Raw genomic sequence first — 27659 nt, forward strand, 5'->3', positions numbered from 1 at the left:
AAGGAGACAGTGAATGCTTTTCTTTTTCTCGCTTTAACAGGCCTGCATTAAAGTGCTATTCTTGAATATTTTGAATCTAATTCTTCAAAAGTAAATGTCATAAATGTATGTTTTTAAACATAAATGTAGCCTACATTTTCCTCATATCAGTGTGATGATAAAGCAGTGAGCCCAAATTATATTTGTGCTGCCCTTAACCTCACCATTAAATAAAAAATGACAATAATTATTTATTTACGGAATTTTTCAGCTTTATTATTTATCGGTGCAAATCAGTATTGTTATAAATTCATGTTCTGGTAATCTTGAATCAGAATAAGTTCCCCTCCCTCTATCAGCTCATCTCTTCTCTTCTCTGATGGCGAGGGCGGCCTACATTTGTTCTTGTTCCTGAAAGCGTTTCACACTGATATACGGCACAATATGTTTCAATTACTGTACATTCCTGTTGATGTTCGGCTCACATTCTCATGATGGACACAAATATAAATGAAAGGTGTGGAGCTTCAGTTTATTAGTGACGACAACAAACCATAGATAATACAAAAAAATCTATATTTACAAAAACAGTATGCTATATTGTACAAAGATACAACTTTCAAATGCATTTTATGTCTGAAAACATGATTTATGCAGCAGTGTCCGCAGCTGTTTCTCTATGCCGATGGACGTATGCTGTGAATCAATCTGATCTAGCCTGATATAACTGATACAGTATAAGGCACTGACATTTCTCACTCTTTGCCATAGAAAGTTTAGTATATTACACTGTTCTGCTTGAGATTAATGAATTACATTCACAATAAATAAAATCAGACGTGCTGTTGTTCAGAAATGGCCCTGTTCAAATGTTTAAATCTGAGATGAATCCCACGCTGATGTTGTGTTGAAATTGAATATATTACATGTACAAATATTGATGTTAGGCATTATTCATGAAACACGCACAGAATTTCATTTCTGTGTAAACTTCGTAAAATGAACTTTGCTGGTCATAGGGTTTGATTCTCAGGAAAGAAAACATGGTTATGTATAAATTGTCTTCTAAATTAATAAAAAGCTAACAATGCCAGACAGAAAAACAAACTGCTTGAGTTTCATGAATGAGGCCCGTTGGGTATAAGCACAATAAACTTCTGTATGAAACACATATTTGTCAATAAAATAATATGACACACAACTATATGCAACTACATACTAACTACATCAGTGCTACACATTTGTCCATAACAGAAGCATGATTTGGTTCCTCAACATTCATATGTTACAGTGCACTGATCTGAACGCTTGACTTCAGTGAACAGGCTGGTCTGCTGGTCTGGTGTCACGCTGGGAGCTTCTGGAGGCTCATCACATTGTCTCTGTGTGTTTTTACATTGAGTCATTGAGCAGATGCATGTGTCCAAATGAGGAACATCACAAGCACTTCATTTACGAGTAGCTTGATTCCTCACGTATATTTCTCCATCTGTAAAAAGAAACAAAAAAGTTCATATTATTTATTAGCCATTGCTGTAGTGCGCTGCTTCAGAGCACAGCGTGTGTTTCAGTGAATACTGACTGGAAATTGTTTCTGTTTCTCAATCAAAGCTTTTGTATGATCTATATTGAAAGATATACAGACTAATTAATTTGATGCTTTTTGCCCTTTTTAGAGCTTGAAAGTATGGGAGCCCATTTTAAGAAATTTTTATGAGAGAAAAAGTCAAAATCATGATATAATACGTCATAATTAAAAGTAAAATTATGACAGAAAGTCAAAATCGTAAGGTAAAAGCAAAAATGAACATGATGAGAGATATTATGAGATAGTCAAAATTCATAGTCATTTTAATTGTTTTTGAAAACATTTTATCTCATTTAAAAATAGTAATAACATATTTTTCTTGCACCTTGAATGCATGTATAATATACCCAAATATATACAATATATTGCCAAAAGTTTTGGGACGCCTGCCTTTACATGCACATGCATTTTAATGACATCCCATTCTTAATCCGTAGGGTTTAATATGGAGTTGGCCCACCCTTTACAGCTATAACAGCTTCAACTCTTCTGGGAAGGCTTTCCAGAAGTGTGTTTATGGGAATTTTTGACCATTCTTCCAGAAGTGCATTAGTGAGGTCAGGCACTGATGTTGGACGAGAAGGCCTGGCTCACAGTCTCCACTCTAATTCATCCCAAAGCTGTTCTATCAGGTTGAGGTCAGGACTCTGTGCAGTCCAGTCCAGCTCCTCCACACCAAACTCCTCATCCATGTCTTTATGGGCCTTGCTTTGTGCATTGGTGCGCAGTCATGTTGGAACAGAAACATCCTCAAACTGTTCCCACAAAGTTGGGAGCATGAAATTGTTCAAAATGTCTTGGTATGCTGAAGCATTAAGAGTTCCTTTCACTGGAACTAAGGGGCCAACCCCTGAAAAACAACCCCACACCATAACCCCCCCTCCACCAAACTTTACACTTGGCACAATGCAGTCAGGCAAATACCGTTCTCTTGTCACCCGCCAAACCCAGACTCATCCACCGGATTGCCAGACAGAGAAGAGTGATACGTCACTCCAGAGAACACGTCTCCACTGCTCTAGAGTTCAGTGGTGGCGTGCTTTACTCCACTGCCTCTGACGCTTTACACCACTGCCTCTGACGCTTTACACCACAGCATCTCACGCTTTACACCACTGCATCCCACGCTTTACTCCACTGCCTCTGACGCTTTACACCACTGCCTCTGACGCTTTACACCACTGCATCTCACGCTTTACACCACTGCATCCCACGCTTTACTCCACTGCCTCTGACGCTTTACACCACTGCCTCTGACGCTTTACACCACTGCATCCCACGCTTTACACCACTGCATCCCACGCTTTACACCACTGCCTCTGATGCTTTACACCACTGCCTCTGACGCTTTACACCACTGCCTCTGACGCTTTACACCACTGCATCTCACGCTTTACCCCACTGCATCCCACGCTTTACACCACTGCATCCCACGCTTTACACCACTGCATCTCACGCTTTACACCACTGCATCCCGTGCTTTACACCACTGCATCTCACGCTTTACACCACTGCATCTCACGCTTTACACCACTGCATCCCACGCTTTACACCACTGCATCCCACGCTTTACACCACTGCCTCTGACGCTTTACACCACTGCATCCCACGCTTTACACCACTGCATCCCACGCTTTACACCACTGCATCTCACGCTTTACACCACTGCATCCCACGCTTTACACCACTGCCTCTGACGCTTTACACCACTGCCTCTGACGCTTTACACCACTGCATCCCACTTTACACCACTGCATCCCACGCTTTACACCACTGCATCCCACTTTACACCACTGCATCACACGCTTTACACCACTGCATCCCACGCTTTACACCACTGCATCTCAAGCTTTACACCACTGCATCCCACTCTTTACACCACTGCATCCCACGCTTTACACCACTGCATCCCATGCTTTACCCCACTGCATCCCACACTTTACACCACTGCATCCCACTCTTTACCCCACTGCATCCCACGCTTTACAACACTGCATCCCATGCTTTACCCCACTGCATCCCACACTTTACACCACTGCATCCCATGCTTTACACCACTGCATCCCATGCTTTACCCCACTGCATCCCACACTTTACACCACTGCATCCCACTCTTTACCCCACTGCATCCCACGCTTTACACCACTGCATCTCAAGCTTTACACCACTGCATCCCACTCTTTACACCACTGCATCCCACGCTTTACACCACTGCATCCCATGCTTTACCCCACTGCATCCCACACTTTACACCACTGCATCCCACTCTTTACCCCACTGCATCCCACGCTTTACAACACTGCATCCCATGCTTTACCCCACTGCATCCCACACTTTACACCACTGCATCCCATGCTTTACACCACTGCATCCCATGCTTTACCCCACTGCATCCCACACTTTACACCACTGCATCCCACTCTTTACCCCACTGCATCCCACGCTTTACAACACTGCATCCCATGCTTTACCCCACTGCATCCCACACTTTACACCACTGCATCCCATGCTTTACCCCACTGCATCCCACGCTTTACACCACTGCATCCCACTGCACCGCACGCTTTACACCACTGCATCCCACGCTTTACACCACTGCATCCCACACTTTACACCACTGCATCCCATGCTTTACCCCACTGCATCCCACGCTTTACACCACTGCATCCCACTGCACCGCACACTTTACACCACTGCATCCCACTGCATCCCACTGCATCCCACGCTTTACACCACTGCATACCATGCTTTACCCCACTGCATCCCACACTTTACACCACTGCATCCCATGCTTTACCCCACTGCATCCCACGCTTTACACCACTGCATCCCACTGCACCCCACGCTTTACACCACTGCATCCCACGCTTTACACCACTGCATCCCACGTTTTACACCACTGCATCCCACGCTTTACACCACTGCATCCCACGCTTTACCACACTGCATCCCACGCTTTACACCACTGCATCCCACGCTTTACACCACTGCATCCCACGCTTTACCCCACTGCATCCCACGCTTTACACCACTGCATCCCACTGCACCCCACGCTTTACACCACTGCATCCCACTGCATCCCACTGCATCCCACGCTTTACACCACTGCATCTCACGCTTTACACCACTGCCTCCCACGCTTTACACCACTGCATCTCACGCTTTACACCACTGCCTCTGACGCTTTACACCACTGCCTCCCACGCTTTACACCACTGCCTCTGACGCTTTACACCACTGCATCCCACGCTTTACACCACTGCCTCTGACGCTTTACACCACTGCATCCCACGCTTTACACCACTGCACCCCACGCTTTACACCACTGCCTCCCACGCTTTACACCACTGCCTCTGAGGCTTTACACCACTGCCTCTGACGCTTTACACCACTGCATCCCACGCTTTACACCACTGCATCCCACGCTTTACACCACTGCATCTCACGCTTTACACCACTGCATCTGACGTTTTACACCACTGCATCCCACGCTTTACACCACTGCATCTCACACTTTACACCACTGCCTCTGACGATTTACACCACTGCATCTCACGCTTTACACCACTGCATCCCACACTTTACACCACTGCATCTCACGCTTTACACCACTGCATCCCACGCTTTACACCACTGCCTCTGACGCTTTACACCACTGCCTCTGACGCTTTACACCACTGCATCTCACGCTTTACACCACTGCATCTGACGCTTTACTCCACTGCATCTAACACTTTACACCACTGCATCTCACGCTTTACACCACTGCATCTGATGCTTTACTCCACTGCATCTCACGCTTTACACCACTGCATCTCACGCTTTACACCACTGCATCCCACGCTTTACACCACTGCATCACACGCTTTATGACGTTTTATTAACAAGGTTCGGGAGGAGCACGTTCAGATAATTAACACAAGTGGAGAGCACTCAGCAATCAATGGTAAGAGGTATATATACTCAGCAGTCTCACCTCATTTCATTGACAGTTTTTGCAGCATCCCTCCACCACCCCTTCTCCACGCTTCTAGTCCTAAAACACTTACATACGGGGGGAGTACTCTGGGTTCGGGCCGAACTCCGAGCTCGGAGCCCTCCCTCCGGACAGCACTCCAAACACGCATTAAACTTTACCCCTTCAAAATTATATGTAAGTGTGAACTCGTGAAACACCACTGCATCTCACGCTTTACACCACTGCATCTGACGTTTTACACCACTGCATCCCACGCTTTACACCACTGCATCTCACACTTTACACCACTGCCTCTGACGATTTACACCACTGCATCTCACGCTTTACACCACTGCATCCCACACTTTACACCACTGCATCTCACGCTTTACACCACTGCATCCCACGCTTTACACCACTGCCTCTGACGCTTTACACCACTGCATCTCACGCTTTACACCACTGCATCTGACGCTTTACTCCACTGCATCTAACACTTTACACCACTGCATCTCACGCTTTACACCACTGCATCTGACGCTTTACTCCACTGCATCTCACGCTTTACACCACTGCATCCCACGCTTTACACCACTGCATCTCACGCTTTACACCACTGCCTCTGACGATTTACACCACTGCATCTCACGTTTTACACCACTGCATCCCATGCTTTACACCACTGCATCTGACGCTTTACTCCACTGCATCCCGCGCTTTACACCACTGCATCCCACGCTTTACACCACTGCATCTGACGCTTTACACCACTGCATCTCCCGCTTTACACCACTGCATCTCACGCTTTACTCCACTGCATCTGACGCTTTACTCCACTGCATCTCACGCTTTACACCACTGCATCTCACGCTTTACTCCACTGCATCTGACGCTTTACACCACTGCACCTCACGCTTTACACCACTGCATCCCACGCTTTACACCACTGCATCTCACGCTTTACTCCACTGCATCCCACGCTTTACACCACTGCATCTGACGCTTTAGTCCACTGCATCCCACGCTTTACACCACTGCATCCCACGTTTTACTCCACTGCATCCCACGCTTTACACCACTGCATCTAACGCTTTACTCCAATGCATCAGACGCTTTACACCACTGCATCTCACGCTTTACTCCACTGCATCCCACGCTTTACACCACTGCCTCTGATGCTTTACATCACTGCATTCCACGCTTTACACCACTGCATCCCACGCTTTACTCCACTGCATCTGACGCTTTACACCACTGCATCTCACGCTTTACTCCACTGCATCCCATGCTTTACACCACTGCATCTCAAGCTTTACACCACTGCATCCCACTCTTTACACCACTGCATCCCACGCTTTACACCACTGCATCCCATGCTTTACCCCACTGCATTGCACACTTTACACCACTGCATCCCACTCTTTACCCCACTGCATCCCACGCTTTACAACACTGCATCCCATGCTTTACCCCACTGCATCCCACACTTTACACCACTGCATCCCATGCTTTACACCACTGCATCCCATGCTTTACCCCACTGCATCCCACACTTTACACCACTGCATCCCACTCTTTACCCCACTGCATCCCACGCTTTACAACACTGCATCCCATGCTTTACCCCACTGCATCCCACACTTTTCACCACTGCATCCCATGCTTTACCCCACTGCATCCCACGCTTTACACCACTGCATCCCACTGCACCGCACGCTTTACACCACTGCATCCCACGCTTTACACCACTGCATCCCACACTTTACACCACTGCATCCCATGCTTTACCCCACTGCATCCCACGCTTTACACCACTGCATCCCACTGCACCGCACACTTTACACCACTGCATCCCACTGCATCCCACTGCATCCCACGCTTTACACCACTGCATACCATGCTTTACCCTACTGCATCCCACACTTTACACCACTGCATCCCATGCTTTACCCCACTGCATCCCACGCTTTACACCACTGCATCCCACTGCACCCCACGCTTTACACCACTGCATCCCACGCTTTACACCACTGCATCCCACGTTTTACACCACTGCATCCCACGCTTTACACCACTGCATCCCACGCTTTACCACACTGCATCCCACGCTTTACACCACTGCATCCCACGCTTTACACCACTGCATCCCACGCTTTACCCCACTGCATCCCACGCTTTACACCACTGCATCCCACTGCACCCCACGCTTTACACCACTGCATCCCACTGCATCCCACTGCATCCCACGCTTTACACCACTGCATCTCACGCTTTACACCACTGCATCTGACGTTTTACACCACTGCATCTCACGCTTTACACCACTGCCTCTGACGCTTTACACCACTGCCTCCCACGCTTTACACCACTGCCTCTGACGCTTTACACCACTGCATCCCACGCTTTACACCACTGCCTCTGACGCTTTACACCACTGCATCCCACGCTTTACACCACTGCACCCCACGCTTTACACCACTGCCTCCCACGCTTTACACCACTGCCTCTGAGGCTTTACACCACTGCCTCTGACGCTTTACACCACTGCATCCCACGCTTTACACCACTGCATCCCACGCTTTACACCACTGCATCTCACGCTTTACACCACTGCATCTGACGTTTTACACCACTGCATCCCACGCTTTACACCACTGCATCTCACACTTTACACCACTGCCTCTGACGATTTACACCACTGCATCTCACGCTTTACACCACTGCATCCCACACTTTACACCACTGCATCTCACGCTTTACACCACTGCATCCCACGCTTTACACCACTGCCTCTGACGCTTTACACCACTGCCTCTGACGCTTTACACCACTGCATCTCACGCTTTACACCACTGCATCTGACGCTTTACTCCACTGCATCTAACACTTTACACCACTGCATCTCACGCTTTACACCACTGCATCTGATGCTTTACTCCACTGCATCTCACGCTTTACACCACTGCATCTCACGCTTTACACCACTGCATCCCACGCTTTACACCACTGCATCCCACGCTTTACACCACTGCATCTCACGCTTTACACCACTGCATCTGACGTTTTACACCACTGCATCCCACGCTTTACACCACTGCATCTCACACTTTACACCACTGCCTCTGACGATTTACACCACTGCATCTCACGCTTTACACCACTGCATCCCACACTTTACACCACTGCATCTCACGCTTTACACCACTGCATCCCACGCTTTACACCACTGCCTCTGACGCTTTACACCACTGCATCTCACGCTTTACACCACTGCATCTGACGCTTTACTCCACTGCATCTAACACTTTACACCACTGCATCTCACGCTTTACACCACTGCATCTGACGCTTTACTCCACTGCATCTCACGCTTTACACCACTGCATCCCACGCTTTACACCACTGCATCTCACGCTTTACACCACTGCCTCTGACGATTTACACCACTGCATCTCACGTTTTACACCACTGCATCCCATGCTTTACACCACTGCATCTGACGCTTTACTCCACTGCATCCCGCGCTTTACACCACTGCATCCCACGCTTTACACCACTGCATCTGACGCTTTACACCACTGCATCTCACGCTTTACTCCACTGCATCTGACGCTTTACTCCACTGCATCTCACGCTTTACACCACTGCATCTCACGCTTTACACCACTGCCTCTGACGCTTTACACCACTGCATCTCACGCTTTACACCACTGCATCTGATGCTTTACTCCACTGCATCTCACGCTTTACACCACTGCATCTCACGCTTTACACCACTGCATCCCACGCTTTACACCACTGCATCCCACGCTTTACACCACTGCATCTCACGCTTTACACCACTGCATCTGACGTTTTACACCACTGCATCCCACGCTTTACACCACTGCATCTCACACTTTACACCACTGCCTCTGACGATTTACACCACTGCATCTCACGCTTTACACCACTGCATCCCACACTTTACACCACTGCATCTCACGCTTTACACCACTGCATCCCACGCTTTACACCACTGCCTCTGACGCTTTACACCACTGCATCTCACGCTTTACACCACTGCATCTGACGCTTTACTCCACTGCATCTAACACTTTACACCACTGCATCTCACGCTTTACACCACTGCATCTGACGCTTTACTCCACTGCATCTCACGCTTTACACCACTGCATCCCACGCTTTACACCACTGCATCTCACGCTTTACACCACTGCCTCTGACGATTTACACCACTGCATCTCACGTTTTACACCACTGCATCCCATGCTTTACACCACTGCATCTGACGCTTTACTCCACTGCATCCCGCGCTTTACACCACTGCATCCCACGCTTTACACCACTGCATCTGACGCTTTACACCACTGCATCTCACGCTTTACTCCACTGCATCTGACGCTTTACTCCACTGCATCTCACGCTTTACACCACTGCATCTCACGCTTTACTCCACTGCATCTGACGCTTTACACCACTGCACCTCACGCTTTACACCACTGCATCCCACGCTTTACACCACTGCATCTCACGCTTTACTCCACTGCATCCCACGCTTTACACCACTGCATCTGACGCTTTAGTCCACTGCATCCCACGCTTTACACCACTGCATCCCACGTTTTACTCCACTGCATCCCACGCTTTACACCACTGCATCTAACGCTTTACTCCAATGCATCAGACGCTTTACACCACTGCATCTCACGCTTTACTCCACTGCATCCCACGCTTTACACCACTGCCTCTGATGCTTTACATCACTGCATTCCACGCTTTACACCACTGCATCCCACGCTTTACTCCACTGCATCTGACGCTTTACACCACTGCATCTCACGCTTTACTCCACTGCATCCCACGCTTTACACCACTGCATCTGATGCTTTACTCCACTGCATCTCACGCTTTACACCACTGCATCTCACGCTTTACACCACTGCATCCCACGCTTTACACCACTGCATCCCACGCTTTACACCACTGCATCTCACGCTTTACACCACTGCATCTGACGTTTTACACCACTGCATCCCACGCTTTACACCACTGCATCTCACACTTTACACCACTGCCTCTGACGATTTACACCACTGCATCCCACGCTTTACACCACTGCATCCCACACTTTACACCACTGCATCTCACGCTTTACACCACTGCATCCCACGCTTTACACCACTGCCTCTGACGCTTTACATCACTGCATCTCACGCTTTACACCACTGCATCTGACGCTTTACTCCACTGCATCTAACACTTTACACCACTGCATCTCACGCTTTACACCACTGCATCTGACGCTTTACTCCACTGCATCTCACGCTTTACACCACTGCATCCCACGCTTTACACCACTGCATCTCACGCTTTACACCACTGCCTCTGACGATTTACACCACTGCATCTCACGTTTTACACCACTGCATCCCATGCTTTACACCACTGCATCTGACGCTTTACTCCACTGCATCCCGCGCTTTACACCACTGCATCCCACGCTTTACACCACTGCATCTGACGCTTTACACCACTGCATCTCCCGCTTTACACCACTGCATCTCACGCTTTACTCCACTGCATCTCACGCTTTACTCCACTGCATCTCACGCTTTACACCACTGCATCTCACGCTTTACTCCACTGCATCTGACGCTTTACACCACTGCACCTCACGCTTTACACCACTGCATCCCACGCTTTACACCACTGCATCTCACGCTTTACTCCACTGCATCCCACGCTTTACACCACTGCATCTGACGCTTTACACCACTGCATCTCCCGCTTTACACCACTGCATCTCACGCTTTACTCCACTGCATCTCACGCTTTACTCCACTGCATCTCACGCTTTACACCACTGCATCTCACGCTTTACTCCACTGCATCTGACGCTTTACACCACTGCACCTCACGCTTTACACCACTGCATCCCACGCTTTACACCACTGCATCCCACGCTTTAGTCCACTGCATCCCACGCTTTACACCACTGCATCCCACGTTTTACTCCACTGCATCCCACGCTTTACACCACTGCATCTAACGCTTTACTCCAATGCATCAGACGCTTTACACCACTGCATCTCACGCTTTACTCCACTGCATCCCACGCTTTACACCACTGCCTCTGATGCTTTACATCACTGCATTCCACGCTTTACACCACTGCATCCCACGTTTTACTCCACTGCATCTCACGCTTTACACCACTGCATCCCACACTTTACACCACTGCATCTGACGCTTTACACCACTGCATCTCACGCTTTACTCCACTGCATCCCACGCTTTACACCACTGCATCCCACACTTTACACCACTGCATCTGACGCTTTACACCACTGCATCTCACGCTTTACTCCACTGCATCTCACGCTTTACACCACTGCATCCCACGCTTTACACCACTGCATCTCACGCTTTACACCACTGCATCTAACGCTTTACTCCAATGCATCAGACGCTTTACACCACTGCATCTCACGCTTTACTCCACTGCATCTCACGCTTTACACCACTGCCTCTGATGCTTTACATCACTGCATTCCACGCTTTACACCACTGCATCCCACGCTTTACTCCACTGCATCTGACGCTTTACACCACTGCATCTCACGCTTTACTCCACTGCATCCCATGCTTTACACCACTGCATCTGACGCTTTACTCCACTGCATCCCACGCTTTACACCACTGCATCCCACGTTTTACTCCACTGCATCTCACGCTTTACACCACTGCATCTGATGCTTTACTCCACTGCATCTCACGCTTTACACCACTGCATCCCACACTTTACACCACTGCATCTGAAGCTTTACACCACTGCATCTCACGCTTTACTCCACTGCATCCCACGCTTTACACCACTGCATCCCACGCTTTACACCACTGCATCCCACGCTTTACACCACTGCATCCCACGCTTTACACCACTGCATCTGATGCTTTACACCACTGCATCCCACGCTTTACACCACTGCCTCTGACGCTTTACACCACTGCCTCCCACGCTTTACACCACTGCCTCTGACGCTTTACACCACTGCCTCTGACGCTTTACACCACTGCATCTGACGCTTTACACCACTGCATCTCACACTTTACACCACTGCCTCTGACGCTTTACATCACTGCATTCCACGCTTTACACCACAGACTGAGAGTTTGGGGTGTGGCTACTGTGGCAGACTGTGTTTGTGGGTGTGGCTACTGTAGCAGACTGAGAGTTTGGGGTGTGGCTACTGTGGCAGACTGTAGGCTTGTTCGACTTCATGCAGCTCTGCGCAGACCAATCGGCGGCTGACTTGAAGCAGTTCATGCCGGTTAGAAATTTTGTCTGACTTGATACAGCGCCGACGCCACGTGACTGTGACGTATGCCATCAAAGTACTGCGAGAGCGATTCGAGAGTAGCCGGAGAACTCAGCCAGCACAGCTTCTCAAGAGCGGCTGCACTGGGCTGCACGAGGGCTGATGACGACAGAGCTGTTCCACGATTGGCCGGATTCACCGCATGACAACGATCACGTGTGTTTCGTGTTTATTCGAACACCTTTAGTTCCTCTAAAGCTCACAAATCAGTTTTTTATAACAGTAAATACTCTTTTCATGTAGTTGCGATGTTATATTGTGTCATGTTTATCAAATAAAAACTGATTAAAAAACGTAGACTCCACTTCATTGATAGTAGCTTATGTTGAACTTTATTCTTGTTCAAACAGAAGCTGTATGAAGCAGTACATAAAGTATTGAATGAAAATGTCTCTGAAACATCTGTGTATTATTTGGCAAATTTTGCATTTATTTCACTTCAGCTGTGGTAAAGTATGCAAACACCACGTGAGCGGGAACCAGAAAGTGTCTGACTTAACGTCTCCGTTTGCAGCTCCTCCCCGCCTGCACGTGGCTACTCTCGCCGATCGGTTACATCCAGCCGCAGCCGATGTCGAACACACTTTGTGTGTTGTGGGTGTGGCTACTGTAGCAGACTGAGAGTTTGGGGTGTGGCTACTGTGGGACTGTGTGTTGTGGGTGTTACTGTAGCAGACTGAGAGTTTGGGGTGTGGCTACTGTGGCAGACTGTGTGTTGTGGGTGTGGCTACTGTAGCATGAGGAGAGTTTGGGGCGTGGCTACTTCAGCTTTGGTTACAGGGATGAAACACAAATGTCACTGCATTTAGACCTTCAAAGATTGAACAGGTCATGAAAACATCAAAGCAAACAGAGCGCTACAATGGATACCATACAGTGTCATCATGCACCACGTCATGTCAAAAATGCATCTGGTGCAGATAGATTTATTATAAGCGAGATGCATGCATTTGCTCTAGGCAGAGTGTTGGCTACTCCTTTACTTACTCATTACACACAGCAACAAAGCTAAAAGTATTCCTAAAATGTTGGACTTTTAATTGAAAGCAGCCTACGTCTACCTGTTGAGACATGCCTTTACAAGCACCTGTCAGAGCTGTATGTGTGATGTCTGAGTTGGGGGAGGTATGCGAAAGATGCGCTTGCAAGGTTGTTTGATAATTTTGTAATTCCACTAGGTGCCACTAGTGTTGCAGGGCGGTTACAGCAACTTGACATTTATGGTCATCAGAATAATTTAATAATACATTAACTGAAAACATGTTTATTGTAGAAAAGGTACATTCAAGTACATTCATAGCATGTACCTTAGAGGAGTGTGCCGTTCACGTGAGGAGTGTGGAGGGTTTTGGCCACTGACGGTCCACGTCCTGCTTCAGACTGAACCTGCACCTCAACCCTGTACACACTCTCTGGCTGGAGCGAGTCTACAGTGAGCGACAGCTGATCCTGAAGGACAAAACATTCACAGAGCAATGTGCAATAAAGCGTAAGATCTATTGACAGCATTTTCCATTTCAACTTGACTATCAGCATTTAAATAGCCATTACAGTAATGAGAAAGTATTTTAACATTTTTTAAAAATCCACCAAATGGTCGATAAAGCAGTCAGAATTTATTTTGTGCTCTGCCTAGAATCATACATCTTTTTATTAGTTCTTACCAATCAGCAAAGTGACTCACCGGAGGAAGGATGTGTGTTTGGGAGATCAGTGTGCCATTAGTGCTGCTGCTGGACACTTTGACCCAGGAGAAGTGGAATCCAGTGATGGGCGTCTGGCCTGCGCTCTCTGGCGACACCTGCCAGCTGAAAACTGCCTGCACAGAGCCATTCACCGGCTGGAACAAAGCTGAGAGCTTCTCAGGACGCTGCAGGGCTTTTTTAAACTGAGGATGGCGCTCTAGGACAAGAGATTGCACTAGAATGAATCATAGAGGATATCAATTCTGTCATAACATTTGCAAAATCCTGGGTGAACCTCAGAAAGGCTTGCCTCACTTACATTTCACTACAAAATCAAAGACAAAAACAAATAATTTACATAAATACATTTTTTAGCCTGATATTAATTGTATACTATTTTATTATAGAATTTGATAATATTGTATGCTATGGTATCCGTTAATGTTGCTCTAAATCTTCTTCTGCTCATGAAGTCTATGGCTGCCCATTGAACCGCTTGCAGGAAAATTATGAAATTTGGCACACAGATGGAAGACAGTCTCAACATTTTCTAGAGCAAATTTGGAGTCTCTAACTCAAACCCTCTAGCGCCACCAACTGTCAGAATTTGCACTCATGTTTATGCTACTAACTTTTGAACCATATGGGCTAGAATTTTTTTTTTTCTGCCATTTAACATTTTCCAGAAAACTACTTTTTCTAACTCCTCCTAGACTATTGCTTCGATTTATACAAAAACAGATCATCTTCAAACCATGCAGACAAAAAGTTATGGAATTTTATGTTGATTTGTCAAACCGTTCTCAAATAATGCACGAACGAATTCGACAAAGAGCACGCCAAAATAGACGTGAGGCTAAATCTCTGCAATGCTTTGGCGCATTCAGACCAAACTTGGTGTGTGTTATGACAACCATGACCAGAGGTTACCTGCACAATTTTGGCACAGTGCCACCTAGTGGTCAGGAGATATGATTTATATTTTTATTTTTGCTTATATAGTTTGACCAAAAATCCTAACATTTTCAATTCAGGCCTGCTATATTTTATGAACACATTGGAGTATCGTTACGAAACTTGGTATGTGTCTTTGGCATGATGCCTTGAAGGTATTAAAAGTTTGGGGCCAGCACCACCTTGTGGTCAAAAATTATAATGAAAATTCAAATAATGCTGATAGCTTTTGCTTTATTTTGCCTATTTTATTGACACTGGTCTTGATAGATTCCATGAGTCATACAGGGAACAATGACACTAATCTTTCCACAGTCAATCGAACTCGCTGTCCACCATTTAGAATTTCCGTGAAAACCTACTTTTTCTCACTCCTCCTAGTTGGTCTGATTTTCACCAAATATTGTAAAAAATGGATTTCGTGTTGATATACCAAACTGGTAACGTTTAATGCCTCATAAAATTAGATGGATAAAACAGATCTACAGCAGCATCTCTGCAAAGCTTTGGCATATTGACACCAAACTGACCACACCCCATCAATTTGGTCACAGCGCCACCTATTGGTTGAAAGTGACAAGCAATTAAATCATATTACTAGTGATTAAATCTAAGATTTTTCCAGCCATTTGACTAAAATCATCTTGCATAACTCATCATGCCTTTTTTTGTGCTTGGCCCCTTAATTGATGCTTGCAGCTATATTTTTTAATTATTATTTTTGTTGTTAAAATGATTGTTGTACATAAATCACTATTGAGATTAGAATTACAAACAAATTCAAAAGAACAAAAATCAAGAAACATTACAGTAATGAGAGTGAGACTTATTTATTTAATCATTTTGCATTGCATTAATGAAAACCAACCCTAACGGTCTTAAAAGCAGGCTTCATTTCTTTACGCAGGTTTTTTTCTTTCTTTTGATTTTAGGGTGAAATGTGAGAGTGACTAATTTGGTGTTGTCTCTGATACAGATAACAATAAATCTCTGTGAATGCTCTTGCACTCGATATCATCTTACCATCTCTGGCACAGGCAGTCAGTTTTTTCCGTCTGCCCATCAGCGATAAGCAAAGTGGGGTGGTAACAGAGGTCATGACCTCTGACCTCTGCTCTTGTTCAGTAATGGGCTTCACTGCCACACGGTACTTACAGGCAAAAAGCAGGCCAGTAATCACAAAATGTGTTCCCTGAAGAGCAGAAAATAGCACAGTTATTACTCAATATAACAGTATATTGTCTGTGGAAATGACCTCAGAATGAAAATGAAAAAGTAAATGAAAAACACATTTAAGTAACTGCATCCTGCTCTGCTAAAATGAATCAGATAACTGGTTCACCCATCCGTATCATAATAATATCCCACTAAGACACCGTCACACATTTCTATTGTGTCCAGTGCCAGTGATGACAGATCGTGTGTGGAAACACAGCGCTCTCGGGCAGTCGTGCCATTATCTGTTACACTATTCAGCTGCATTAACTTCAGGGAACAAAGAAATCAGATGTACGAATAAAGCGCAGTAATAATAAATTCAAGGGTCACGCCAAGGTTTGATAGTGACATCATCTTTCAGTATTAGTATCGGAAATGTAAGACGATATAACGGTTCTGGGGCATTAGAGGGATTGTTCACCACAAAATCAACATTATTTCATCTTTTATTCACTTTCAAAAACCTTTTTATCTGTGGAACACAAAAAAGGCACAATTTTACATTTTTAGGGTATCAAGCCACTTGCTATAAAAATCCTACCAAGAAGTTGAACGGTAAAAACATTGAAAGCCAATCAGCTTAAGAATTTAAAGAGGCAGACCAGTGCGCTGGTGTGGACGTTAATATAGTTCTCGTTATAATTATTGTTCTTGTTGTGAACTGGCCTTTACTCAAGTACTTGATTTGTGTACTTCGTCCACCACTGGATGCTCACATGTACAGAGGTTAGCCAATCATTGACACAGTTTCACTGTCACTGAAATTTCCACGTTTTACTTGAACTTAAAAAAATAAGAAGAAAATGACTTCTTGGAAAAGAAAGTAGGTGACACTCGATGAGACACACCTGAACTGTGGCTGTCTTCTCGCCTTTCGTCACGTTATTGGCGCAAACCTCAGGATACCATCTCACAACATATGAACTGGAATCCTTCTGGCTTTCTGTAAAAGTAAACAAGACCGAATGTTGTAGATTGCGTTTTTCCATTTCTGAGGTTCTGCCTCCTCCACATATTTTCAGGGATCATCTACATTTTGCTCCCGGCTTCCTGTTTCTGTACGCAAGCAACATGACATCTTTCTCCAAACCCGCGTCAGGTCGCCATCCCCCTTCATCTGTTTTTGATTTCACACTCGTACCGGCATTATTAAATCACTCCTCATGCCTCTCTTTCCAGGAGATAACAGTAAATCAGCACCCTGTATTTATGGGCGCTTGTGGTCTGACTGGAATCTTGCCTTTGAAGGCCGTCGTCGCCAAATGTGTATTTTTGGAGCACAGTTACTAAGCAGATTGTGAATAATCTGTTGGAAAGAGTCTAGAGAGGACATCCCTGCGAGATTGTCTTTTTATGCAGGATAGATAATATTTTTCTTTGGTAACATTCTTCCATAAATCATCAGTCATGCTGTTGCTTTGGCAGTGACTTGTTTAAGGACACACATGGATTCGATGGATTGTCAACAAAGAGATACGCTTTGTGTGACCGGTGTGAAGTCATGTGAGAGGTTTTTTTGCTGGGAGACAATTTTTGCATAGAAGTAAACTTTGAATGACCCTAGTCACATTACCTTGGTCTATAGAAAGAAGCTCACTTGCCTTGGATCCGGCTCTTCCAGAAGACCTTGACCTGCAGCTGGTGTTCGTGATAATGAGGGGCGGCCGCTTCTAGCCTCAGGATACTGGGAGAGGACTGGGATATTGGAAGCTCATTGGAGAACTCTCCTGAAAGATGGCCATTCCCATAGGAGGATGCTAGAATGAGACCGGAGATTCAGTTACATCTGACAATAGTCTTTATTGTTTGAATGAACAAATTTTCAAAATGTAATCTTCAGGTACAGCATCTGTGGCATGCAAGTGACCAACAACAACTTAGTAGGAATTGTCTCACCTGCCTAATGGTTGGATAATTTATAAATTCTATTTTTAGGACCAAACAAATTTTGTAGCACTGCCTTTCATTTATGCTGATTTACCTAAATAAAACCATTGTATTACAGTAATTGTTTACATTTTAAACACCATTAAAATCTTAAAGAGAACCTTTTATGTCCTTTTACAAAGTCAGCTCTACTAGAACAGGTTTTCCTGCTTGAATGTTCATTATTTGTTGCATATTCTCCATTGTTGCAGCTCCTCTCTTCCCAGTCTGTCAGTAACGCTCTGGAGTGCGTTTCCCAAAAGCATCGTTAGCCAACTATGGTTGCAAGTTCTGTCGTTATCAGCATAGTTCAATGAGTCGTGTTTCCTGAAGCCATAGTTCCAACGAACATTGGGAAACAGCATCGCAGAGTTGTGTTGTTGGAACGATAGCTCTCGACCTGTGGTTAGAAATCATAGTTTCTTGTTTTTATGACATGTGGACTTAAAGGAACATGGTGACTTTTTGGGACTTTAGCTTATTCACCGTATCCCCCAGAGTTAGATAAGTCCATACATAGCTAGCATACTGCTCCCAATAAGTGACAAAATAACGCCAACATTTTCCTATTTACATGTTGGATTTATTAGAGATTTGCAGAGAAGTAGCAGTGCTTCACCTTCTGAGAATATAGTTCCCACAGTATGTATAGCCTACGGTTAGAAGATGGCTGTGTCTCATGTGACCTTGTTATCCGTACACACTGTGACTATACAAATCACAGTTTAGTTCCTGTTTCTATGAAGCCCCTCCTTCTGAAAAGCACACTGTGCTCTAATTGGTCGGCTGGAGCAGTGCGTTATGATTGGTCAAGCACTTGCAGTGTGTCTGGGAAACTACCATAACTACCAGTTTCAACACACTACTAACTAACTCAACCAGGCCCGGCCCCCTTATTTTGGGCGGGAATAATTTAAATGAGGAATATTGTGACGTGCTCGTTCCTGGAAAAAAACTCAAGACTACAATGGAGGCGTTTCAGGGAGTTCAGAAACACTGACAGTGATATAGAGAATAACTCCCGCTGGAGGGACTTTGTAACTTTGCAGAGCTTTTTCATGATCATAGCAATATTACACACTAAAGAAAGATAAACATCCTCTTTAACAATCCAAAAATAGGGTTAATTTTTCATAATGCAAAATATAATTTCGTATGGTTTTCTTATAATTTTGGGTTGAAATGTGACCGGGGCATGTTTTATAAGATTTACATTATAGATTAAACAATACAGTTCTTTACTGTATATAGTAAATCATGTCCTTTAACAAAATATCCGGTTACACTTTATTTTAAGGTGACAGAGTTACATTGTACTTACTCAAATAAGAACTGAGTAATATTAATTAACTGCATGTACTAACTATAAAGTAACGGTTATGGTTAGGGTTTAGTTTAGGGTTAGATACTTGTAATTTAGCCTTATTTACTGTTATTACTATGTACATGTAGTAACGCGTAACTACATCACCTTAAAATAAAGTGTTACCAAAAATCAAGCGTAGCGTCAGTTCTGGCAGGTCACATTAGTCAAGCTCGCATCAGTGACTCTCAGCTAATCCACATCTACCTATAGGGATACGACGCCTATCACTGTATTCATATATAAGCTCCTTCAGTATTACCAGGAACTATCGCGTTTCTCAGGAGCGAATTACCCTCCTCCACCCCCAGCTCCACCTGTCGTCAGTCAGGATCTGGCCTTCTGAGTGCCCTTGAATCAGAATAAATTCTTGAATTATGTTGTACTTTAAAATCTTGAATTAATGATATCTGCAACACATTCATGTTGGTTCTGTTGCCCTGAGGGGGGTTATTGCTGCTCTTATCCATGCTAGGCCTCATGGATGCGCAGGGAGTTCTCGCCCAGAACAGAACCATACCGCCAATCCTAACTGTAAGCTAATTGTCAATCATATTTGACGATAAGACTTCCTACTATAAATGTGTAAATTCAATAATTGGCTTTGGTAATCAACAGCATAACATCAAAACTATGCTGAAAACAACACAGAATGATCCTTCAAATACATCTTAAAGCAAATGTTAAATGAAACAGCATTGTTGCATTTCATCCCACTTGAGAAAGATAGACTGGAATAGACTGGAACTTGAAGTGTGACTTTCAACTTGACAACTCAAAGGCAAACATTTTCAACCACAATTCGCTGAGGTGTATGATGTCATGTGAACATGGGCATAAACATGAACTTTTAAGCCAATAAAATGTAGAAATTAATTAAAGTTTCTACATTCAGCCAATGTTGATCAAATTTGATCTTCACTTGAGAGGTTGCTTTCAAAGCTCAGGAGATGTAATGAAGGTCTCATAATTAAGTTTCATTCAAGGATCAGCTTTGTCACAGATGTTTTTCATAAAATAAACAGACAAATGAAAACAATTGTTGTACATGAGAAATGAGCTGAAATGAAATGAGAAATTTTTGAGTTCATATTGAAATCTAAAACTTCTGAACTTGGCAAATACGAGCAGTTTGAGACGGTGAAATATTTTCTGAAACTCTAGAGGACATTATTAGGATATTTTTCTCAGGAGAAACATCTGAGAAGAAGTTAAGCAAAGGTCTCCATTAAAGCTCATTGCTGTCTATAAGAAACATCTGAGACATTAACGAGACTGCAATTGTGCGTTTTCGCAATTGTGTGGGTTCAAGGGTCATCTTACGATATCAAGTATAGGAATATCGCACATCTTTGGGACTTTCTAATAAAATGCATACATATGATTGCACTGAATAAGGAGATAAGATTTCCTATAATAAAATGACAAAAAATCAGGCACTGACGTTTTAAATTAGATTCGTTTCTTTTTCAATGACAATTCTTCCTTGTTCGTAAACTGTGACTAATGAAATCTTGGGTTCAGCATTAGGCAGTCTGCAATACATTACTGTAAGGCAATATGGAGCTATTTTATAACTGATGTGGTGTTTCAGAGACCTCAAGAGAAATAACTGAGGGCTGATAAAACCAGAAGGGAAAATATTAAAGACATAAGAAAGTGGAAAAATGACTGGAAAGCAAAGAAAAAGATTTTTCATTTTTTAGAAAAATGGATTATGTCTTTGAATATTGCAGCATGTCAGTTTGTGCTCTAGTAAAACAACTTAACAGAGCCAAACTAAAACTATCATATCTCTTGACTTTGTGTCTGTAATTAGCAGAATTACTGAAAAATGTATTAAACACAACAGTGGAGGTGAGGAACTTGGTCCTGTTGAGCTTTAGTGCTCTAAACCCTCTCCTGCTGAGCCACGGTCCTGCTGGACTCAGATAAGCTCTGGATGCTGATACAGGGCTGAAATGTGCTGCCTTTGGGAAAGGTTAACCTCATGTACTCACGTGCCAAAATCTAAGTCACCGTAAGAGGACAACATTTCTGACAAAACACTCTCCTCGCCAAAGAAGGTTTTCTGTGTTTTTAATGGCTCTGCTGTGCTGCAATTATCAACGGCACCACTGATTCATGGTAAAAGGAGGGGGCCAGAATCAAGCCTTTTAAACAGAGCAAATATTTTATTTCTGACACCCCTTCATTTACACCCTTTTCAATTCATACTTGGTAAAACTGATTGAATATCAAAATTGGCTCTCAATCTGAAAACTGTTAATTATGAAGTTTGATAATTGGAACTTTCCAAACGTTCATATAAATCTTTCTAAGGAGGCAGAAGTCAAAGCAGATCTTACAGGTGGATGAGGCGGTGATGAAGGAGAGGTGAGCTCGGCTGCTCTTCAGTCGGTTCTGACCCCAGTAAGAGACGGCCTGAATCTGTGCTGTGTAGTGTGTGCTGGGCTGTAGACCATGAAGCTCCATCTCTGTTACATCCTACAGGCCATAAAAATAAGACATTAGCATTTATTTAGGGTTAGCACTAAAGACGCGTTCACATTTAGAGTTTTTGGGTGAATTTTCGCAGGGCGAAATCCAGGCATTTCAATAGGAATCCCTGCAAGTGTGAAAGATTTCCCAATGCAGATTTTGCAACAGGCTTAAGTTAGTTGCACGGATTCTCCACGCAACAGAAAGCTACTTGGTTTAAAAAAAGGATGCACGATATATCGGCCACTATATCTGTATCGGCCGATTTATGTTCATTTTTAATGTTATCGTTATCGGCCTAATAAGAAAATTTGGCCGATATATTAAAGCCGATAAATAATGGATTATTTCCTGCAGCTGACACGCTTCAGATGCGCACTGTTCAACATGATGGTTTTGAATTGCTTGAAATATGATTGGAATCACTTCAAAAAAGGAAAATATGGTTAAGTGCAACATGTACATCGCAAGAGTGTCATATAGATGAGAACATCATTATAATTGTGTGCTTAAGACATGGATTTTAATGGTGAGACTTTTGTTTTTGTAATCAGGCTCTCAAAAATTATATAAAAAATTGGGTTTAAGATTTATCGGCCAATGTATCATTTATCAGTTATCGGCCATGATTTTCATATCGGTGCATCCCTAATGTAAAAGTGACTTTTGTGTAAGCTGTGCTTTATACATCGCTACACTATACACATTAGACAATAGACCTTTTCTTGCCCATGAAATTTCACCACACCTTAAGACATGCAAAATTGAGTTTTGCAGAAGGCACCACACCAGACAGGCACTTGTTTAAATCTGCAAAATTATTTCTCCTAGATCTTTTTAGTGACATATATCCCTCTCTAATTATATTTTGTCCAGTTGAAATAAGAATTTTAATGGTAATAGCGTGCAATGTATGCATGTTAGACCCTATACCAGTGCTCTTCAACTGTCTGGCAGACTTTAGTACCAATGTTGCCTGGTCCAAACCTGAGTTCAATTCATTCTCTCTGCTTGCAGTTTGTCAGGAAAGTGAGTGAGAACACACATAAACACACATTGTTATTGAATCACACATAAATTATTAATTCATCGCTATCTTTAAGTCATGTCACAAAAACTTTTAAGCTGGAGGTTATCAAACCTCTTAATCAAGAAACTATAGCTTAATCCAGGAGAATTAGTTAATTACAGACTTATCTCAAATCTCCAACTCATGTCAAACATTCCAGAATAAATAAGTAGTAAGTGTGCTCCCAGCATTTTTGTTTTTAAATTTCAAGATTTAGGCCCTACACAGTCCAGAGACTGCACCTATAACAGATACAAATGAAATGTTTTATCTTCCCGCACATGCATCTTAATTCTAATACCATTGGATCTTAGTGCTGCCTTTGACACCATAGATCATGGCATTCTCTTGGATAGGCTTTAGAATTTGGTTTGTATAGCAAACTGGAATTGGCATGATTTAAGTCATGTTTATTTGACTGTTACCACTTTGTTTAAGTTAATGAAGAAATGTTATATCAATCACAAGTTAAATATGGAGTGCCACAGGGCTCAGTGTTAGGTCCTCTGCTTTTCTCCTTCTATATGCTCCCTTTTGGAGATATTATCAGTAAACATGGAATTAGTTTTCATTGTTATGTCAGTGATACTCAGCTCAAGTGATAATTGTATTTCGTTGTGTTCCAAAGTTCGAATTAGTGAACTCTGGACATGCAAATTCATATCACACAAAGACATGTGAGGAACAGAATATTGGTACGTCACAGCGTGATGTAAAATTTTAATTGAATTAAAAGAACACAAACTTACATAAAAGTGGAGTAGCACTCTATTGTTTAGTCACTTTTCCAGAACAGCAGAACAGTTGTAGAACAGCATTCTTCCACCATATAAATATTTATAAGTTATGGCATATGCTTTTGAATTCTAAAGCTGAAAAGCTATTTCATGCATTCATGACCTCAAGACTAGATTACTGTAATGCACTCTGGGTGGATTTCCAGCAGGGTTATTAAATACACTTCAGGTAGTTACGCTTGCAGCAGCTAGAGTGCTTACTAAAACAAAGAAATATCATATCAGTCAATTTTACTGTCACAACATTCATAAACATTTTAAAATTCTGCTAGTTACTTATAAAGTTTCGAATGGTCCGGCTCCTTAGTACCTCACTGAGCTCAAATCACACTATAGTCCATCAAGTTCATTCTGGTCATTTAATAACACCAAGAATATCAAAATTCACTGCAGGAGGTAGATCTATTTCATATTTGGCTCTGAATCTCTATAATAGCCTTCCCAGCATTGTTCAGGATTCAGAGGCACTCTGTCAGTTTAAGTCTAGACTACAGGCCTGTCCTTTACCCAAGTGTACACCTAATTCATCACCTAAACACATGATTATGCTGCATTAGTTAGGTCAACCAGATTTGAAAAAGTCTATGCCATCAACATCCTAGGAGGGACTTTACCAACAACCTCATCGACATGACAGCCATCGCCACTGATCCTCAACAAACCCGTCTCCATACCGGCGTGATGACTCCGACTTCCAACCAGATGAACTTGATAATATTCTGAATGTTCTGATCCAATCTGACCTCTGACCTGTAATGCTGCCTGAATCATAATCATACACTGTTCGCTCGTTGGCCAGAGGAGAACTGAGCGACTGAGTCTGGGTTCTCCCAAGGTTTATTTCTCCATTCTGTCACTGATGGAGTTTGGGTTCCTTGCCACTGATGCCTTGGCTTTTGGCTTGCTTAGTTGGGGACATTAAATATTCAAGAATATTATTGATCTGCCTTACTTCAGGTGGACGATGACGCAATTTTGCTCTAGAAACAAACTTTGTTGTATTATTTTCATATTATCACTGTGAAGCTGCTTTGAAACAATCTGTATTGTAAAAAGCGCTATATAAATAAAGGTGACTTGACTTGACTTTCACAGAACAACCTGCTGAATGACAACCAATTTGGCTTCAAAAGCTGACATTCAGGGACTGTCCTGCTGTCCGTCTGTGAAACTGTGACTGAGAGTTGCCTCCAGATCATCTGTCCTGCTGTCTTTGACAGTGTAAATCACTAAATCCTTCTGTCTATCCTCTCTAATTCCTGGTCATTACAAACACTGCACTTTGCTGGCTTACGTCCTTCAAGGTTTTAAGGGATCGCCAGCTAACCACACCAACTAACCATTGGAGTGCCTCAAGGTTCAGTCCTTGGCCCCCTACACTTCTCCATTTGCGGCATATCTCTTGTATCTCTTGCAGCTATTTCAGACATCTTGGGCTGTATAAATCTATGTTGATATAATTCAATCATGAGGAGATTCCTTGCCAGCCCAACAACAAATACACGGTACAGATGGACTCAATATCACTAAAATCAGCCAGTTTAGCCAAGAACCCAGGGTTAGTGTTTGATGACCCACTAAACTTGACAACTTGAATACTCCTTTCACTTAGTGCAAATAAGCATCTGAAGATAATCCAGATTCCAGAACACTGCAATGGGCAACATTACACCTCTTTCACTCCACTATTTTAGCCCTCTGGCTACCTGTAGTCTCCGACAGTGGCGTTCCGCCCATCCTCTGCCATCAGTGAGTAGTGCCTGGTGGTAGCATTACTACAAGGTACAAAGTTGCTTACTCGAACCATCATACGGTATGTTCTTCTGTGGTGGAACACGTTTCCAGCCTCCATCCAACCTGCTCACTCGTGACCATCACAGCGAGACCTCTATGTTTATTTGAAAACATGTGTGGCCCAGCTGGCCTCCTCAGTGCAGGATTCATGTTTAAGAACTGGTCACCATACCTCAGTTTCATTTTGGGTTTTTTGACTGGCATCTACATCACAGAGAACATGTACAATAATGTGAGATATATTTGTTATAAAGAGCAACCTTGCTAAACCATTAAAAATGTACAATGATTTTGTGCAGGAAGTCACATTGAATAAGTCATCATGCTATCTTCATCTATAACTGTAATCTGTCAAATAAAGAGTACAAATGGAGAAGTTTCTGTGCATATGAGAGACAAATAGTGCTATTAAATGAGCCATACTTTTGTCATTCATACATTCTAAAATAACAGACATATAGGGCCACTGTGCATTTAGTTTCAACTAAGTTGTGTTTTTTGGACTTAACAGATTCTTAATTCCAGGCAGTTTGAAAATGATCTGATATTTGCTATTACTCTCAATAACTCTTAAACGCTTGCAGAAATACATTCTGAGAGCAAAAATCTGTCAGCTGAAATAGGTCTTTATAGGCTACTGTTCAATAAAATAGATTGCTTTCTCAGACATAGAGGTTATTGCATTGTAAAAACAAATTACCTAATCAAAACCATTTGAGAGCTGTGGCTTTCAGGAGAGCGCTTGGACTACAATAAAATATGCTGATCACTAGGCCAGCTGCGTCTTTGTTTTGCGGTCGTTGTGGGGAACCGACTTAAACTGGCTCTAGCACTTTACTACATCACAGGTGGGGCACATGAGTCCAACACCTGTGAGGCTGACCAGTGAAAACACACGTTTAAATCCTCAAACTCAGTTGCAGATTTAGCACTTCCTGGGTCTGACATTCCAAGACTGAAACCAAGAAAAACAACTTGGGGAAATCTCTCCCCTCTCTGAGGGTTCAGGTTCAACTTTATGAGGGAAAGGTAAGAATTGTGCTCTAACCTCGACAGCCTCAACAAGCTTTGGCCTCTGTCCACAGCCTTGGTCTGGCTTAATTTTCTTATTCATTCTTCTGAAATGAACTTTCCACATATTTAAACACTGAACGCAACCCCCTACAGGTTCACAATTTAGCAGAGATATAAAAGTATGCACAGTATTTGAGCGAATATGCCAGCAGAGGGGTGAGACAAAGGGCTGAGCTCAGGAGGGCTTACCCCATCTGTGACCCGTCCGGCCCGGCTCTGGCTGTGTGGGGGTGTTCCTCGAGGGATCCAGGTCACCTTGTAATGGTGGACCCCTAGGTCGCTCTCGCTGGGGGCCTCCCACAGGACCAGGACACTCACCGTGCCGTCGGGGCGAACCGTCTGGTTCCCTGCTCTGGCATTCTGTGGGGTCTCTGGGGGAAACGGATCTGAA

The 27659-nt window shown here is 43.8% G+C and overlaps 1 protein-coding gene across 2 annotated transcripts in view; it reads right to left on the reverse strand.

Moving 5' to 3' along the window:
• Nucleotides 1–485: 485 nt before the first annotated feature.
• anos1b (anosmin 1b) overlaps nucleotides 486–27659 on the reverse strand; it is a 79650-nt gene continuing 52476 nt past the window's right edge. For both annotated transcript variants that reach the window (XM_079890226.1, XM_079890227.1), the window contains exons 7-14: nucleotides 27458–27654; nucleotides 22402–22540; nucleotides 18366–18521; nucleotides 17613–17707; nucleotides 16570–16738; nucleotides 14592–14809; nucleotides 14215–14356; nucleotides 486–1468 (exon numbers count right to left, since the gene is read on the reverse strand). In XM_079890226.1, the coding sequence (XP_079746352.1) occupies nucleotides 14216–14356; nucleotides 14592–14809; nucleotides 16570–16738; nucleotides 17613–17707; nucleotides 18366–18521; nucleotides 22402–22540; nucleotides 27458–27654 (1115 nt within the window). In that variant the 3' untranslated portion in view covers nucleotides 486–1468; nucleotide 14215. The remainder of the gene's footprint in view (nucleotides 1469–14214; nucleotides 14357–14591; nucleotides 14810–16569; nucleotides 16739–17612; nucleotides 17708–18365; nucleotides 18522–22401; nucleotides 22541–27457; nucleotides 27655–27659) is intronic.

The sequence above is a fragment of the Squalius cephalus genome (assembly GCF_949319135.1).
Source record: "Squalius cephalus genome assembly, chromosome: 13".
Classification (NCBI taxonomy): Eukaryota; Metazoa; Chordata; class Actinopteri; order Cypriniformes; family Leuciscidae; genus Squalius; species Squalius cephalus.